The sequence below is a fragment of the Leguminivora glycinivorella genome, chromosome 26 (genome assembly GCF_023078275.1).
Source record: "Leguminivora glycinivorella isolate SPB_JAAS2020 chromosome 26, LegGlyc_1.1, whole genome shotgun sequence".
Taxonomy (NCBI): domain Eukaryota; kingdom Metazoa; phylum Arthropoda; class Insecta; order Lepidoptera; family Tortricidae; genus Leguminivora; species Leguminivora glycinivorella.
Genome location: NC_062996.1, coordinates 5,082,297 through 5,101,817, shown reverse-complemented (window position 1 = coordinate 5,101,817; position 19,521 = coordinate 5,082,297). Strand labels below are relative to the sequence as shown.

Below are 19,521 nucleotides of genomic sequence, written 5' to 3'. Positions count from 1 at the left end.
GTCTGTATATATGTAGTTTGTGTACGTATATAAGTATTTATATATTATATATATCGTTGTCTGAGTACCCACAACACAAGCCTTCTTGAGCTTACCGTGGGCCTCAGTCAATCTGTGTAAGAATGTCCTATAATAATATTTATTTATTTATAATAATATTTATTTATTTAATAGATGGCGCTGCATTTGAAAATCTTGACTGATAACTCTATACCATACTATTCAATATACTCTATGCGTGTTACGTTACAAGTATATCGAAAATTTCTGGCCATTATTATAGGCCCTCTTCTTTGCATCCTGTTACCCTCTGCTGGGGTGTAGTGCTCGAATCATATTTCTCCACTTACTCCGGTCTTGGGCAGTTTGGGTAACTTCCTCCTCCCAGCCCATGCCTAGCACCCTGAGCTCCTGCTGAACCGAGCGACGACGCCAGGTCGATTTTGGGTTATTATAGGCCCTAGTAATTAATATATGTATGTATGTAAGGATTACATGAGGTGAAACAAAAATCAGATTAGAAATAAAACTCATTTAATGCAGCATAAATAAATCTTAGGGGATGTTGGCGAGGTAGTCCTTGACGTGCGCGGGCTCGAGGCGGCGGAACCCGGCCGCGTCGCAGATCCCCACCTGCACACAAATAAAGTTATTAGCATAGAGGAATAAGTAAGGGAACAGTTGTAAACAAGAAGAGTTGCATCAGTAAATGCGGGTTATTTAGGGACAATCACGCGTCAAATAGCTGCTGCTTTTGCTGCGCTGTTCCTTTCTTTAGTGACCTTAGGCGGAAAAAGCAGCTGGTTCAAATATCCAAGGAATATCAGCAGGTAGAAGCCGAACTGAGTAAGTATTGCTGTCAGTCTGGGACACTTCTCGTACGACCCTGAGCGATAAGCGCGCTACGGTCCAACGGGGGATGGGTTCAGATTTCTGATAGGGATAACCATAGAGGAATAAGGGAAGAGTTGTAACTCCTTACGGCTCAGCCACGACATTGGTCTATGCGCGACAGCGGTGAGCGGCAGCCATACATTGGAGCGAGACACAGCGATGGGACTTTTCATTCGCACGTATGGCTGCCGCTCACCGCTGTCGCGCTTAGACCAATGTCGTGGCTGGGCCGTTACATCAGTAAATGCGGGTTATTTGTATAGGTATAGTTAGTGACATCTAGCGACAATCACGCGTCAAATAGCGTGAATTATCAGTACCACTACTCGATACTAGGTGGCAACAGTGTTGCGTCTGCCAAAAATGTAATATTAAAACCGTTTACAACTTATATTACAAACAGAAGGAATTGTAATATTGGCTCAAAATTGGTGAGCATTAGACCCTTCGTTCGTCGCGACATCTATTGACAAGTAGCAGTACTGATAATTTGAGCTAGTTGACGCGAGGATGACGCTAGATGTCACTACAAATAAGTTGCATTTACTGATGTATGGAGTTACAACTCTTCCGTTACTTATTGCTCTATGCTACTACACTACAGACCATATTTTCAAGAGGTTTGACCTCTGTCGCTGTTTTAGTTTTGTAATGTTTGGCATTTTATAGAAGACTAGCTTTTGCCCGCGGCTTCGCTCGCGTTAGAAAGAGACAAAAGTAGCTTAAAGCCACTTAAAAAATCCCGACAATTCGTCGCTCCATTTTGCCGTGAAAGACGGACAAACAAACAGACACACACACTTTCCCATTTATAATATTAGTATGGATTATTAGTAAATTTTACTTATTTATGAAAATAATATGACATTTATAATGATAAACACTGGGCTAAGAATTATTTTAGACAGTCTAGTAATTGTTGGCTATTTTAACTTAATAACTGTGGCTTTTCACAGAGAAGGTCCTCAATGCTTCGTTTCACCAGCATTTTAATTGGTCATTCTCAAGAGTTAACATTTTACAAAATAATCATACCTCAATATTGTCAGCATTCATCTGCCCCTCAAAGCCCTCCTTCAGCGTGAGGATGGCGGTGTGGACGGCATCATCCAGCTCCAAGTCTTCAGTATATCTGAACAAAACGTGTTTTTAGTATTTTCTATAACTTGTTTTTGTATAGTTATAAGTGGAAGACTTAGGCGAACTTTTCTCAGGGACACATTGCAAAAAGTATTCGAAACTGACAAGCATGTATGAGGAACATTATAAGTGTGTGAAGCGAAAGTGGTTTGTCAGGGTTTGTTATAGAAAACGGAAATCTGTGATCTCTGTCTACCCCTTGGGAAAACAAGCAAAAGTGTATGTATGTTTGACCAGTGATTACTCAGGGAGTACATCTGAACGTCTGTCAAGTTACACCGTTTTGACAGGACTGGCTTCCCTCGAAGGCAACTGACCCTGTGTAACTTTTTACATGTTTCGTTTTACTTTGACAAATTAATTGACAAACCAAATTATTTATTTATTTGTATCCTATAGTATTTATTTATTTATGTGAGAATAATCTCAACAACAATCAAAGATATCGTAAAACTTGGCTGAAAAGAACTTATAGTCGATTTAATCAGCTTTCTACAATTGGGATGATGACTACATAAAAAAAATGGCATTCTGTTTAGTCCGTACATTTTTCGCTTTTTCTAATGAAAAAATACAAAGATATAGAGCATCAAAGTTCCAGAGTGGGGGCTTGTGTCGTCACTTCTAAGTAAAAATTGAACCTAGGCGTGACGTCACGCGAAACTTCAACGCACTACCGTCGTCATTTTTCATTTACGAGAAAAAAGAAAAAATACGTGTCTAATATTCTTTGATAATCTGATTGACGGATTAATTAGTTTTTTTTAGTCGTCTCGCCTATTAATACATAATGCAACATTACACCATACAATATTTAAAGAAAGAAAGAAAGAAAGAAAAGGCATTTATTGCAACCAAAAAGAAAAAATAATAATAAATGACACTTACATACTAAACAGTACAGTTATATGGGGTTTGGTTTGTGGTTGCAAGAGGACACCACTCAGCATGTGCTCTGGCACCGATAGTGCCACAGCGCTGGTCTTCCGTATTTACCTCTTCTCCAAGAAAGTCTTTCCATTGTTAAAGTTCTTGCCCATGGCGGTCGCCTTCCAGGCGAAGTAGGCGCCGGACGGGTCACACTGGAACAGGTAAGGCCGCCCGCCCTCCCAGCCGCAGATCAGCAGGGACACGCCGAACGGCCGCACACCGCTGGAAATGTGCACAACATAAAATATAACACTTGACAGAATGATAGCACCAAAATACAGAGAACACACTTCATATAAAACGCACATAGTACCTTTTTTCCTCGATCGACCAGATACAGAAACGAAATATTCTTGCCTAGAGCAAGAAAAAATATTTTCAAAAATAATGTATATTCAATGGTCATCCAAATTTATAACAAATTACCACAAACCATACTGGAAAGATCCGAGATTGTTTAAAAATGCCCTCAGTAAGTGGTTGCTGGGGCGCTGTTACTACTCAACCCAAGAATTTATGTCTGAAAATTGCTTATGCTCATTGATTATTTTTGCTTATAATTTTGACATGTGTAATTTTTCTATTATTGTTTTTTTTTCTTTCTCAATCTCCGTTATTTCTATTAATGTAAAAATAAATTTAAATTATTTGTTGACTGCTAAATTAATTCAATAATTCTAAAATTGTATTGTATTTCATAATTCCCTTACTATCTTAATAGACTTTATCATTGTGATATACAGTCACGGACAGTGAAAAAGGGTCACTTTCCATACAAAGTGACCCGTATTTAGTGTCCGCGAGTGTACTTTTAAATTATTTAGGTTTTTAATAGAACTGTTTTTGCATGTTAGCTTTATATTGCATGCCTATCATACGGTACAACATAAGGACCTCCTTAAATGTAACACCACACTGACTGTAACAAAACTATGTTCTTGCAATAAATATATTTCTATTTCATTTCAGGCTTGACAGTGGTACAGGGTTAAATTTAGGGATAGTGTCATGCATAGAACTATCCTTATCTGATATTTAGGGTAGTTGAAATCAGCAGCCTTGCTTCGCGACGCACTGCCCATAGTTCCACACGAGAGCACAAGCACATATTTAATCCAGTGAATACTACTTACTAGTTTCTTTTTTTTAATCATTATTCAAAAGAAAACTACGAATTACGTGCCACAGAAATAAATATGTCGATGACAAAAACGTATAGGGTACAACCTGCAATTATTTTGCTACAAGGTACTATCTGCTACAAAAAGAAATCGCAGATTGCGCCTTGTAAGTTGTCGTTGATGTGATGATCATGATCTATGACAATTGACAACATTTCATATTTTTGATTACTACTTTTTATTGTTTGGTTTGAAAGAACTTAATACTAAAAGATACACGTATTTTTTTATTTTTCCAAAAACTGCTATTTTAATGAGAAAATCCCTTCTTATTACTACTTCGAGCAGAAAGAGCGTAAGTTACAAACGTCAAGACGCAGCTTCGTGACGTCACATGTGTTGTTTCATACACCTAAGAAAAAGACAAAACCTTTAAAAAAAAATAAAGTTTTAACAGTCAGCTCAAACAGTTTGACTGTCAAGTGTCACTGTCAACCCATAGTGAATGACTACGAACCATAGACTAAGCCATGAAATTTTTAATATCTTTGTTACGAACTGTGATAAGTGTCACTGTCAAACTCAAGGGACATCCCAACTGGAAGATTTTTTTCTTATAGTGGCAGCTCTAAATCAGCTATTTGACGTCACTTCCCCTTTAAACTATTTTTATGATTTTTTATACTAAAAATACGGAAAAAAAATTAAAAAAAATATTTATGTGATCTACAAGCGTATATCTCGAAATGGTTTTCGATTTAGGGACATTGAAAATTTTGAAACGTTGTCAATTCCTTTTGCTAGGGAGAAACTTTGAAATGATTTTGGACCATTCATTCAGAAAGTACCAATTAAGCAATAAAAATACTGTAAAAAACCTACACACACACACTACTTCACATTATAAGAATTCAATAATGCATAATCTTACCCAGACTGTGTGTACTCCTGCATAACAGTGGCCACTCTCTGCACGAGCTGAGCCGTCGGGATGGGCTCGTGGTACATGAGGTAATACTGCTGGGCCATCTTGCGCGCCTGCGTCACCAGCAGCCTGTAGTCGGGGCCCATGCCAGAATAGACCATGCCTGGAAACAGTTACAGTAGACTTATCAGCTGATATGGTAGAGAAATTAAATAGTTCATATAAAGAAGATATATTGAGACTTTATTACATTTAAAACTTACAACAACCTGCTGGATTTTTAGTATACTTGAATATAAAGTTCTTTTAACAAGAAGTGTCCAGAAAGGGCAGGAAGGATCGGCAAAGCACAAGTAACACTTCTGGAGTCGTAAGCTTCCATAAATTATGATGACTGCCTGCTTGATGCCTGATGACAGGGTGCATACTTGTTTGCCACCATGTGATATAAAAATAGTCCGATGGTATTTACACTTAGAACAAGGAAATCAAGTAATGTGTTAGTATTGACACAATTTGGGGACTCACCGATATGGCCAGTGATCATTTCCACCTTGTTCACACTGTGTTCATCATACAGGATGCTCTTGTGTTTGTTCTCTGTCGCAATCACGACGCCATTGGACGCTGAAAGTAATGCAAACAAATTTTATACTACACACTCAAATTTTGATGATAAGATGACATGACAAAATTAGTTAAAACAATGGGGAAATTTAGGAGATATGTTAAGTAAAAGATCTTTAAGTAAAATAATCAATGGGACATAATAAACAGTATATAATTTTTAAACGTAATAAATATAAGGAACAAAATAAGTATAGAATTAAAGACGCCAACATAACCTCATTCGTAAGAATATTTTTGTATCTTACCTTTGATACCGACGGACGTGCCGCCGGCGGCTACAGCAGCTAGAGCATATTCAATTTGCACTAATTTTCCTGAAGGGCTGAAAGGGAAATAAGAAAATTGTAAACTTTTTGTCCAAAGTTAACGCGATGACTTGAAGCACTCATAACTTTGAAAATTACGCGTTTACAGACGTCTTCATAAATAAATACGATGACGCCAAAAATAAGAAACGAGATCACAGGATTATTCGCGAGGAAATAAACGTAAATATATAAAAATTTACCTAAAAGTTGTAAGAGAAAAGCTGTAACGTTCTGACGCCATGATTACAAAGCAGATTGTCAAATTTGTTTGCGGTTGAATGTTGGCAGTAATGAAAAATGACAGTCATAATTTCCATAGACAATTTTGGTGACCGCTAATGGACAGCCAGATAATGTACAGCCCAATAATAGGCGTCCACTTTTTTGGGTCGCGTTCCGATTCCATTGTACCGATTATTCGTTTTCCATAATCGATTGTTCGATTTAATATTTTGGCCGATTCCTAGAATCCAAACATGCGTACTTCTCTATGATTGGTCAAACATTGACCAATAGAAAGCGTGTATCTTCGCTCGATATTTGATTGTCAAATTTAGGGAAACATTAGTCTATTTATAAATTTAATGTTTCGCGTGTATTTTCAATAAAACAGACAGTCGCTATGTTGAGCAATCTACGTGGCGTCTCGCCTCTATCCGACGCTATGTCCGATAGTACTTTAGAGAGGAATCGTGCTGAAAAGGCGCTTATCACTAAAACACCCGCCCAAAGTCAGGTTTTTGGGAACAAAAGCAATGTTAGTGGGGTGAAGAATTACTCTGATAAAAATGGGAATGATGTTACTAAGTCGGTGCATAAAGGGCGGAAGACAATTGCGTTTTGGACCCTAGTGTGTTTGCTGTTCATCCTCGCCATCGGGAACCTGATTTTAACATTCACGATTCTGGCCGTTTTGAGACTTGGACAAGGTATTTTATCCTGTTTTCTCTTATTAACCTTTACAATTTAATATTTTACATCTTGAGCTCCTCGCATGAAGGCGGCGAGATTCCTATTCAATCAGGCGCCTATCGATATTTATTTTTATGACTTAGGCACAGTGACCTATATAAAAACTAATTATGATGTTGATCAATATCATCGTACCAATAGCTTCAAATACCATTAGCGTAGCTATTCACACTGCTACAGTTAGTTATAGTGGCAGAGTTACCATTGTGAGCTGCGTCGAATGTATAGGTTCCTATACTTCCTACTTATGTAGATCGCACTAATATTGACTTCGGCTAGCACAATAGTTACTCATGAAATACTTAAAAACTATGCTAACGGATTGTAAATGAACTTACAATAATACATCCCGGCATTTCGAATATTACATGTTATACCTGCCTACCTATACACTGACCATAGTATAAGGATGGTATCTTTTGAACCCTTGTTAAGTTAGTAAATCGAACTTCGAATAATCTATAATTCTTTAATTTTTTTATGCGTAGTTGGATTACCTATACGGGTATATTTAGGTTGAAAAAAAAAAAAAATGTTTTGTTGACTTGTGGAGCAATCATCAAATTAAATATAAGGTAAAATACCCCATAATGGACGGTGATGCCATTATGGACAAAAAAACACAAATCCTTAAAAATAAGTATCTAAAATACGTTTCTAAAAACTGACGGCTATGTACCATAAACTAGAGTTGTAGAGCTGTTTAATTTTGAAGTTTCAATTAATTCGGTTATTTCTGAAGGATTTTGAGACAAGATAAAATTCACCAGTTTACTGAAAAAAATATCAAGACGAATTCTTAGTAATGTTGCTAAGAGAGATGAGTTCATGTATAAAATAATAATAAAATAACGCACGGTGTAATCTTGAATGCGTTTTACTTACTGCATTAAGCATGATATAAGGTATAAAACATACTAGTTTGTTGCTCCAAAGATATAAAGAAATGATGTTATTTTGCAAGTGTCCATTACTGCCCGAAAAACTGCCTCCTCCTATAATGGACAAGAACAATTTACAAAACCAAAATTTACAAGAAACAATCCTATGTTAAAATAACCCAAACTGATTGTATTTATGGTGACTCATTGCGTATCAGTTGGCTTTAAAAGTAAAAGTTTAAACTTATTTCACTGTCCATAATGGGGGATCCATTACTGGAGAACTGCCGTCCATAATTGGAGAAAAAACACCTAGTTTTAATTTGTTAACTATGAAGAAACCAATAGGAATATCTATTCTGCAATACGCTAAATGTAGAAGAAGGATAGGACATTCTTTAACACGCTTGGGTAGACCAAAAACTGGCGAATTTTTTTCTTGAACTGTCCATGATTGGGTTCGTCACCTTACCTTAGCCTATAATGGACAAGGAACAATTTACAAAACCAAAATTTACAAGAAACAATCCTATGTTAAAATAACCCAAACTGATTGTATTTATGGTGTATAAAATTGACTCATTGCGTATCAGTTGGCTTTAAAAGTAAAAGTTTAAACTTATTTCACTGTCCATAATGGGGGATCCATCTCTTGATACTCACGTATAAAATAGGAACAAATTATGGAACGCGATCTGGATAACTATCGGACGTAAGCCGCGGACGTGGCCTTGAGCGCACGGACGTCCGGACGTCACCTGGCGCGCTGGATGTTTTAACCCTTAAATGCATATTGTTGCCATTTGGCTACAATGCATGTATTTTTTAATAAACTAGCCAAAATATAAGCTGGACCTTTTTATTTATTTTTCTTAGATCTGTAGGATCATCATCCAGTTTTTTCACACTTTTCCGCTATTTTTTCTTAAATGGTTGGAAATAATGTTTTTATTTAAGAAAAAATGGCGGAAAAGTGTGAAAAAACTGGATGATGGTGATTTTTAGTACATGATTCAGGCAGATTTTTTCAGAGTTAGTAACTATTTTATGTTTAATCATTTTATCATAGGGGTTTCTCAAATAGTGTACCTTTTTAATAGTAGTAAAAGTTTTCTTATAAATTTTACTAGTAATTATATATTTATATAAGTAAGATTTAGCCTATTTTACTTCTAACACTGATTTAGTATTAAAATCGATGTTAAATATTTTTTTATTATTTTTCCTAGACTCAGAAAACCATTGTCTATCACATTATTAATTTCTAGTTAAAAGAAAAAAATCATGCATTTAAGGGTTAAGATGGTTTTAAGGCCGATAGCCCACTATCATATGTTTGTCATAGAAATATGTACATAGGCAGCATGCCATCCTTTTTCTTCACACTGGAGAAAAAAGGAGCAAACAGACTTATGATCATATTTCTATGATAAACATATGATAATGGACTATCGGCCTAACGACACGACATTGGTCTACACGGTGAGCGGCAGCCATTATCAGTCAAGGTCATCAGCCGTCGTCCGTGACATACACACTTATCAGTCAAGGTCATCAGCCGCGTCCGTGTGACGCGTCCCATAATTTGTTCCCAATTAATGGTGTCTTGAGCTAGTGAAACAGAAACTATTTTAAACCTATAAATGTTGATAATGCCTCGGTCGTATCAACCTATATTATCATCGACTCGTGATGCATGGCAATGATGCGTTTATAAAACTGTACCTCTTGCAAACACTTACAACAAACGAGGATCGAGTGTTATAGCAGAGTTACTGTCCTACTGTCAATAATAACAATAAATAAATAAATAAAAACAATGATAAACAAAGAGGATGTGTTATAAAGTTACTGCCATCTCCATCTCTCGACACAGGCTTAAAACTTTTGAACCTCAATTTTCACAATTTGGCCCATATTCTTAGCTTGATATCTGTTAAAATGTCAAATATGTATATTAGCGCCATCTAGCCGAGCGTCCCCCAAAGGTGTAACGCTATCTAGGCCACCGTACCATTTTCTGTATGGTTCTGAGGTACGTTTTTTTCTTAGACTTTATCTGTCTATACGGAGTTATATATGTCTTTGGTATAGGTATATAATGTATATTATTAAAAACTTTGCCTAATCTTGATGGTTACAGGCATGGAAAGCATGGAGCTCCTGCCAGAGCACAACGCTGTGAAGTTGCTAGGCGACACTGGGCTGGAACACGTGTACAAGCGAGACGGGCTGCTCGAAGGGTTTAGGGACAAGCCTGTTGAAATCTCGAGCGAAAACGGCACAGTGCGGGTCACATTGCAGACGAGGTCAGTGGGTAACTGCATCTTTCGCATACGTAAGGTTTCGAGACAACTTTTTACAATAGACGAATAATTGATAAATAGGTATTGGCAGGGGTGGATGCAAGCATGTCTAGGTAGGTTTACTTAGCTAGAAGAAACTCGTATGCTTAAGCAAAGGTTAAGGCATAGAGCGTGCAGTAAGCTAGTTCTTACTGTGAGAGTACAACGATACTCAGTCAACGCCGGGGGGTCATGATACTCGTGATTCTACGTTGACCAAACGTTGGCGTGTTCTATCTTCCTGATTCTCTGTGTGTGGGCGACATCTATTGGCGCATGTAGGAATTAGACGGCTGATCGATGCGCTCAATGCGGTTGTGCGGGGTACGCTCTGTGCGTGAGCGTGTGGCCTGAGTAAAGCACCGCAGCTACAACAGATGGCGCGCCCGTGGTCGTTCGGTGTTGTTCTCGTTACAGTATATAAAATCTTCCTTATTTCCTAACGTCTGAGGGCTTAATTACGTGATTTCTTTACATAATCAGTACATATGGCGTTTTTTCCCGCACTAGTTCGCAAAGTACGTTTCTTATCAGGTCAAAACTCCAAATGGTCCATACTGATAAACGTCGTACGATACACGTACAAAGAGAGAATTCGTAACTCGTTACGAATTTCTTCTTTTCCGCACTTGTATTGTGTGCAAGACAAAACAGGGACTTGTTTCAACCGATAAATATTGGTTTTATACAGTTTAGATTCAAAGATCGCCGTGACAATATACACCTATTTTGTAAATGTATCTAACTTGATGCTTTCTAGCACCTAAGCGCGTTTTCACATTATCCGATCCGATATCGGATGTCGGACCGATATCCCATACATTACAGGCGCCATCTTGGATTTTTTCTATTGAAATCCTTCCGACACCCGATATCGGATCGGATAATGTGAAAACGGCCTAAATAATGCCCAATAAAAAGCACACGTAAAAAGTTATATGTCCTTTTTGACTTTCAGACTATCTCGCACAGAAACAAAGTTGTCCGTGAACGCTTCCGGGGTGTTTGTCCGCGGCGTCGGCGCGATGCGACTTTTGGACCCCGAGTCTGGGGACACTGTGTTCAGTACCGCTGCCCAGGAGATGAACATACCGGATGGCGTCAACAATTTAAACGCCAAGGTAAGACTGTTTCGCTTTTAAACAAGATGATTTAACAGTTCTAGTGTGTTCGTAGGTATCCTTTGGACCCCGTGTCTTGAAACTCTTGCTTTCTGCAGATGAATATTTGAATATGGCGTCAACAACCTTAATGCTTACGTTGTATTGTACAGATATCTTTTAATAACATCACGTCACATTGTTTCTTATTTCCCCAGGACAACATAAATAAATAAAAAATAAATAAATATTGTGAATCAATCAATCAATATCATTTATTACAAACCATGACACCTTACACAGATCAACCTAGCCCCAAAACTAAGCAAAGCTTGTACTATGGGTGCTAAGCGACGATATATAATTATACTTATATACATAGAAAACATCCATGACTCAGGAACAAATATCTGTGTTCATCACACAAATAAATGCCCTTACCGGGATTCGACCCCGTGACCGCGGCTTAGCAGGCAGGGTCACTACCAAATACGCCAGACCGGTCGTCAAAAGCAATCAAGCAAGATATACTACATAATATAAAGATCATAAAATGTAGTCATGATCGTATATTACAGTACTACCATTTCTTCACATATCCAATGAAACATAAAAAAACTCTTTATTTTCCAGCAAATCTCAACCAAACGCATATCCTCCCCCACCGACCAGAGCCTACACCTAAAATCCGACACCTCGGCCCATCTCCGCGGCTCGGAAGGAACTCACATGGAGTCTAAGGAACTAGTCTGGTCCGCCGACCAGGACATCTACCTCAAATCCATCAACGGCTCCGTCGTACTTAGCGGCAAAGAAGGCGTTTACGTACCGGTAAGGAACTTACCGATCGCTTTACCGCTGAATCGAACAGAACCTAGCACCGGACAGTTCAAAGTCTGTGTGTGCATGCCACAGGGAAAATTATTCCGTATAGCAGTGCCTAGTGGGCAGAAAGTTACTTGTTCGCATATAAATATGACGGGGGACTTGAATCCTTGTATTTAGATGTGTAGCTTGTATTGATGCCGGACTGGCATATTGATAAAGGATAAGACTTCAATACCTAATGTTGTCAATAAAACAGTGCAATATTTAAAAGCGTATTACACTATACGATTTAAGCGTTCTATTCTATTCAATCCTAATAGGTAAATGTCTCCCATACGGACTTTTCCTATTGTGTTGCCATTTTCCATTATTTATCTGGGGTAACAAAAGAAGAAAGTAACAAAAATGTATGGAAATTCAATTGTAGCAATACGTAATGCGTAGGAATATAAAAAGCGTGACAGTTTTTTTTTTGCGTGACGTACTATATGGACAGCCCCTAAGTTAGGTTATCCATACTTCCATACTAATATTATAGATGGGAAAGTGTGTGTGTCTGTTAGTTTGTCAGTCTTTCACGGCAAAATTGGAAATATTTGAAGGGATGGAGAGTGACATGGGCTACTTTTTGTCTCTTTCTAACGCGAGCGGAAAAACTAGTGGATTATATAAAATTGTATAGTGTAAATAGTGTAATAGGTTTTTTTTTTACCATGTATACGTTTATCCCTTGAGTGTTCTAGTCAAATGCATAAAGTAGGAGTTAGTGATGTTAGCAATCAAAAACCTGTTAAGGATTGAAGGAATTCGTCAATTGTAATGTTTATAAGTACTAAGATATTATATAGTCATGAAAATCGTTGCGGTTTATATGTAAAAAAAATTGCATTAAAAATGAATAAATTGCATTAAAATTGCTTGAGCTGCAGGCGTCCATAGGTTATGGTGACCGCTTTCCATCAGGCGGACCGTATACCTGTTTGCCACCGACGTGGTATAAAAAAAATCTTTTCATGTTTATTTTTATCAACAAAAATTGTGTTTATTATACAAAATTAAATATATTTATAGTATTTTAACCTTTTTTACACAAATTATTATTTTAGTACATATTGTGATTTTTCCCGCACTAGTTCGCAAAGCAGTACATTTCTTGTCAGCTCGGAACTACAATGGACCATATTGTGTACTGAGAAACGTTGTACGATACACGTGCGAAGAGGTATATCGTGACTCGTGTCGATAAAACACTGTTCGTTGGTGTTGTAATTTAACGCTTTTGTTGCGAATTTCCTTTTTTCCGCACTTGTATCGTAATGTACTACTATGTAATGTTAAATGCATTCATATAATTATAAAGCAATGAGAAACTGCCTCTATAATATCGTAACTAATTTAAGTATAACATATCGTCGTGTATTGTTAACCAGATATTGAAATAAAACCAAATGATAAAATAAAAATTCAATTTTATTCCTCCGAACCTTACCTCCTAAGGGGTTACACTATGAACGCGTATATACACATATCGATTATTTATCAAATCAATGTTTTACTATATGCAATTTATCACCAACATGTATCGTAGAAGGAAAAACTGCTAGGTGGAAGCAAACTGACATTTTATTACGCCAGGTGGCGCTACTGTAACCGCCTGCCGAAACTGTCAACAACACACACACAATACAGCTTGACAAAAACATAGTAGAAATTGAAGTAGTAGAATTTTTTTATCATAGCAACTTAACTGTTCTCATATCAAGTGTTAGCATAGTTGCCACATGCAATACGGTTTACATGGACAGTGGCGCCGCTATACGGCGCTCAAGACCTGAATTAGCTAGTAATCTGTCATGTTGACTGTATTTCTGAGAAAAGGACAAAAACACCTTTTAACTACTCAATTTAGTAACTTTTGGGGTTTACCTTTTTAGCTACTTTCTAGTGCCATTACAGATTCAAAACATTAATGAGATGAATTGCATACAGTAAATAATTTTGATTGCATAGAGTAAAAATAATGAAGAAAAACCGATCTTTTTTCGACGATTTCAAACACAACAAAACAATGATGCAAAACATTATGCAACTTGAATTTCCATACTATGGAAATTTTGATACAATACTTTAGTCGTTGTTATACATACCTACTTTCAACAAAACAGTATAATTATATCATTTCACGAAACCTGGCACGAATAGAACGAATTAATGAATCTCCTCATTCGTTCCATTCGTGCCAGATCTAGAAAATTGACTTACTATCGATTTTTCTTCTCAGAAAAGTTCGAGACAAATTGTTCGGATTACAAATGCATTGTAAATGTTTTAGGTTTCGTATGCTCTCTAAATCGACTGAGCTAACCTGATCTGATTGCGTATGTAATAACCATAAATTAACGACATTATATCGAAGGTTAGCTCAAAACTCATAGCCAATGTAGAAGCACTAATAATAGGTAGTCTATCCCAGTTTCCATATTAATCTTTAGAAAATCCGCCAACGCTCTTCAATTTCAACATTTTGTATGAAAAACTTCTTTTACGATTACTTTCTTCTAAGATTTATATGGAAACAATAGATTCGTAGTATTAGTACAAAATATATATTATTTTGCACAATTTTAGTTCTTTATGTCTAAGAATTATGTGAGCAGATTTTGCGTAATTATTACAATTTTATTGTAAGATTTCGTTATAATTGAAAAAAAAAACTGTTAAAACAGAAGACTTTTTTATATTGCTTGATAAAAAATAAGCATATAAGTTTGTATTGTTTAGTACATGTAATACGGTAACGACTAAGTAGTATTTATGATAGTTTAGATTACAATAGTTATTGTAGCAGTTGTCGGTAATGTAGTTACTATAGCCAAGAGTACAATAGTTAACGCCCCCCGTAACTATGGTAGTTGAGCGTTTTTTTGTCCTTTTCAACCCCCGACGCAAACACGACGGGGTGTTATACATAAGTTTGACGTGTCTATCTGTGGCATCGTAGCTCCCGAACGGATGAACCGATTTAGAAATAGTTTTTTTTAAATAAAAAAATACGTGCATATTTTAATATTGAGTTCTTTCAAACCAAACAATAAAAAGTAGTACTCAAAAATATGAAGTGTTGTAAATTTTTCCTACCTTCAAAATTTTGTAATTTTGGAAAGTTTCTGTCGGCACATCTAGCCCCGTAGCCGAATGGCATTTCTGCAACGCGAAACGCCGCAGAAATGTATCTATCTCTATCGCTCTTGCGTATTGGCGCGACAGAGCCAGGCTGTGTTTCAACGGCATTTTGCGTCTCAGAAATGCCATTCGGCTACGGAGCCTGTGCGGTTGCGTATCGTTCGCGGATGGTAACTATTGTACTATTGGCTATAGGTCCTTAGTATTAGTCTTTATCCTGATTATGATTTTCCAATATCCATATATACAACTAATAACAATATACACAACCTTTTATGGAAAATCTAGATTTTGCACTCCCATATGAGTAAAAGAAAATTCGTGTGCTACTCTGCGGCGGCGCCACCATAATGAAATTCAACTAATTATATGTTAAAATGATGTTCGTAAGACGTACAGTATGTACGTATAATTTTATGACTGTACCTATAGCGGGAAACGAAATAATGGGCTTTTATTGTGGCGCCGCTGCAGAGGATGCTCTGCAGCGGCGCCACTCAGTTCTCATAGATAGATATGACATCATCTACTTTTTTCTCATGGAAATTGATGTACCAATGCTGTTTATTATGTACGTATTGAAAAAATCACTATAACTTAGTAAATTTATGTACTTTCAGTAATTCCGCATTCCGCCTGAACGGTATGAGCTAGTATGTAAGGAGGTGTACCTACGGGTAAGCGAGAGGGAGATATGTTCCTTCCCGCTCGCTCCCGCGCTCGGCGCGTTTCGTTCTAGGTTTCAATAATTATTATTAAATTTATGCCCCTGTTGTACACTTTGCTTTTTACTTCGATTGCGAGGAATTAATTATATTTTTCTCGGCAATTTACACCACGAAATTGTCGTAAAGCGAAAGAACATAATAGGTACATAAGATAACCAATTCCCGCCAACTTTTTTTTCAACATGTGATCAGAGTTTCAGACGCTTGGTTTTTTGCCAAGTCAAAAATTTTTTAAACGATAAGTAATCGAATCCTATTTTATTTAATTTACTTAATTTAATGACAGAAAATACGGAATTCTAATAAATTATAGCAAAAATAAAATAACCTATCAAAGTTTTGTCACCTACACAATTTTATTGCTCAATAAAATTGTGCAATATGTTTTAACTGTTTGTCTCTTGAGACCGATTACCTTAGTCTTAGGCCGGCACGGCAACAGACAGTCTTAAAATTCATAATCTTAAAAAACAAGAGTGTGTGTGGACTAGGGCTTCCAAATACCGGACCTTATCCAATACCGGTATTCATTCCGGTATTGGCGATTTCAATTCCGGGATCCCGGTATTGAAATCGGGAAAATATAAAAACCAAGTAATTTACTTAAAATAACAAATTTTATTCAAAATCTCGTTACTTTTCATGCGTATTATATACTACAGCGGAATCTTGCCAATCCGACTTAGTGAGGTGTCAAATCGATTACATTTCCAACTTCATAAGTTTCGATTTCAACCCAAACGGTTCGCAAACTTATGTGGCCAAGTCCGTTCAACTTCTATTGTTTTTAAGTATACATAGTTCAAAGGGCTACGCCCTGTGCTCTTTATTTTTGTTATGAGTCCTCAGTCCCAAGTACGCAGTATAAAAGCAAACGGGAAAGAGCGCCAGATCTCTACTCAGGGTGTCTCCCGACACAAGCATTTTTATGCTTAATGGGCGACTCCATCCCTAATATCATTATGTATCCCATATTTACTGAAATAAAGAATTTTTGTATTTTTGTATTTTTTTTTTGTATTTGTATTCTGTAAGTTAGATATCGCCGCCATATCGGACATTTCACAAGAAGACGCGGCTATAGCAAACCATGTTTTCTGCCAAATCGATCTCTTTAAGCTCGTGCGGAATAGAACCTTTTACATTTTAATAATAACAAGCCTTTGCATATATAACCAGATGGTTCAAACGGCATCCTTGCGACACTTACGTTTGTGGCTGTACAGCCCAATTCGATAGAGGATCCCTCGTCCGCACACACGGCAGGTGTATGCTCCCCCAGATGAGCGGGGTTTAGAGGCTTGCTCGTGACGCCTCATGCGTTTATCATTCAAGGAGGAGAACCAGGCATTGTCGTGGATTTTTGTCGTTGGATTGAACGTCATGGACAACACGGCGCCACGTGGTTCGGTCTTCGGCCAGTCGTTGCCACGGGTCGCATGGAATATCAAATGTGACCATGTCACGCTTCACGCAATCTTTAAAGCGCAGCGTTGGCCGTCCGACCGGTCTTTTTGCATCTACAACATCTCCCAGCGTGGCAAACGAGTCCGCTCCATTCGATACACATGCCCGAGCCACCTCAATCGCCTCTTCTTTAGTATGGCTGTGATACTAGGAAGCTGCTGTGGCTCATTCATGCTGTGTTACATTTTATAGTCAGTGTTAATGGTGTAGTTGTGCTGTAGGTTTAACTATAATATCACTTTATTAAATAACAAGCATTAAGAAGCATTTCTCGATTATAGTTTCATCATTGACTTTTGAAATTAGAACATGAGATGATTTTTTTAGAAACACATTGTAATCAATATCTGTGGTACAATTTAGTGGTATTTTTGTATTTCGTGGCGCTAGAGGCGCTAATGCACTAATAAAATAAATCCGCCAAATCATTGAACAATTAGCCAAAAAAGCTGAATTGTCCGACATAGATTATCAAAAATCACATTAAGAAATAATCTATGGAATCACACATTACTTTGCGGAAATCCATGATAATCAAAATCAAAAAGATTATCCGCGGAATAGGAACACTTAATTTACGGATTAGAAAAGTATTTTTCTTGATTTTGATAGTTAAGGAGTGATTTCCCAATTTCGGTACTAAGTATAGGGAATGTTATGTACGGCAAAGTTTTGAGCTAGATAGAGTTCAACACACTAACGCACACGCATAGTAAAAATAGAGTAGCTACGGTATACGTTAGTTCGTATGCATTAACCAATTTTTTGAAAAGTTATATCTATGATATAGATGCATCAAGGCGATTTGTGTACAGAGGATTTGTGTCCTGTTGCAACTACGTTTGATGTGTTGCTCCTCTGTCACACTTACGTGCGAATTCACAAGTGCGACAAATGTGTCAAAAAATGTTCGCGGCCGACCCTCCTCAATGAATGCTATTGACACGTATCTTTAATTCTTTATCTAGCTAATCATCGAAAAAACAATCATTTTCATACAAATACTGCAAAAACACCAAACAGAGAATGTGTCAAATCGAAAAACGAGAGCAAGAAGAAGATTTACGCGTGTAGTAACCATCGTGATGCAGAAATTTAACGTTTTTGATGAGTGATTTACGTTCATTTGGTAGTTACTAAAAATACCGGGATCCCGGTATTACTAAATTAAATACAGGTATTGAAATGTGCCCAAAAAAAGGCGGGATCCCGGGATCCCGGTATTGGAAGCCCTAGTGTGGACGGTCGCGAAATTGTATGGAACTCCGTGCACTCGATCTGATTTTTGTACTGATTATGGCTTCCCACAGACAGTCTTAAAAATTCATAATCTTAAAAAAAACTTGTATGCAATCTGACAGTTCAAACTGACACTGACAAGACACTGACAGATCTGTCAGTGTCAATTTGCATACAATTTTTTTTTAAGATTATGAATTTTTAAGACTGTCTGTGGGAAGCCATAGGCCATAGCCATAGGCCATAAGCCATAGGCTTCCCACAGACAGTCTTAAAAATTCATAATCTTAAAAAAAATTTGTTTGCAAATTGACACTGACAGATCTGTCAGTGTCTTGTCAGTGTCAGTTTGAACTGTCAGATTGCATACAAGTTTTTTTTAAGATTATGAATTTTTAAGACTGTCTGTGGGAAGCCTATGACTTTATCAAATTATGAATTTTAAGACTGTCTGTTGCCGTGCCGGCCTAAGACTAAGGTAATCGGTCTCAAGAGACAAACAGTTAAAACATATTGCACAATTTTATTGAGCAATAAAATTGTGTAGGTGACAAAACTTTGATAGGTTATTTTATTTTTGCTATAATTTATTAGAATTCCGTATTTTCTGTCATTAAATTAAGTAAATTAAATAAAATAGGATTCGATTACTTATCGTTTAAAAAATTTTTGACTTTGCAAAAAACCAAGCGTCTGAAACTCTGATCACATGTTGAAAAAAAAGTTGGCGGGAATTGGTTATCTTATATACCTATTATGTTCTTTCGCTTTACGACAATTTCGTGGAGTAAATTGCCGAGAAAAATATAATTAATTCCTCGCAATCGAAG

At 37.0% G+C, this 19,521-nt stretch overlaps 2 protein-coding genes across 2 annotated transcripts; one reads left to right on the top strand and one right to left on the bottom strand.

Moving 5' to 3' along the window:
- Window positions 1-517: 517 nt before the first annotated feature.
- On the bottom strand, window positions 518-6,275 carry LOC125239850 (proteasome subunit alpha type-2). Its single transcript, XM_048147574.1, has 7 exons — window positions 6,149-6,275; window positions 5,886-5,962; window positions 5,539-5,637; window positions 5,017-5,173; window positions 3,031-3,186; window positions 1,930-2,026; window positions 518-633 (listed from the first exon to the last, which is right to left on the bottom strand). Exons 1-7 carry the CDS (start codon window positions 6,187-6,189, stop codon window positions 556-558), a joined length of 705 nt encoding a protein of 234 aa, XP_048003531.1. The 5' UTR covers window positions 6,190-6,275; the 3' UTR covers window positions 518-555.
- A 192-nt stretch (window positions 6,276-6,467) lies between these two features.
- On the top strand, window positions 6,468-13,065 carry LOC125239849. Its single transcript, XM_048147573.1, has 4 exons — window positions 6,468-6,877; window positions 9,945-10,110; window positions 11,105-11,267; window positions 11,880-13,065. Exons 1-4 carry the CDS (start codon window positions 6,571-6,573, stop codon window positions 12,249-12,251), a joined length of 1,008 nt encoding a protein of 335 aa, XP_048003530.1. The 5' UTR covers window positions 6,468-6,570; the 3' UTR covers window positions 12,252-13,065.
- Window positions 13,066-19,521: the final 6,456 nt, after the last annotated feature.

Excerpts from the sequence above, each read along its gene's own strand:
- LOC125239850 (XM_048147574.1), bottom strand. The coding sequence starts at position 6,189 with ATGGCGTCAGAACGTTACAGCTTTTCTCTTACAACTTTTAG. Across the intron at positions 5,963-6,148 it reads TTTTCTCTTACAACTTTTAG|CCCTTCAGGAAAATTAGTGC; the intron begins GTAAATTTTTAT and ends TTTCCCTTTCAG. Across the intron at positions 5,174-5,538 it reads AATGATCACTGGCCATATCG|GCATGGTCTATTCTGGCATG; the intron begins GTGAGTCCCCAA and ends AACTGTTTCCAG.
- LOC125239849 (XM_048147573.1), top strand. The coding sequence starts at position 6,571 with ATGTTGAGCAATCTACGTGGCGTCTCGCCTCTATCCGACGCTATGTCC. Across the intron at positions 6,878-9,944 it reads CGTTTTGAGACTTGGACAAG|GCATGGAAAGCATGGAGCTC; the intron begins GTATTTTATCCT and ends TGATGGTTACAG. Across the intron at positions 11,268-11,879 it reads TCAACAATTTAAACGCCAAG|CAAATCTCAACCAAACGCAT; the intron begins GTAAGACTGTTT and ends TTTATTTTCCAG.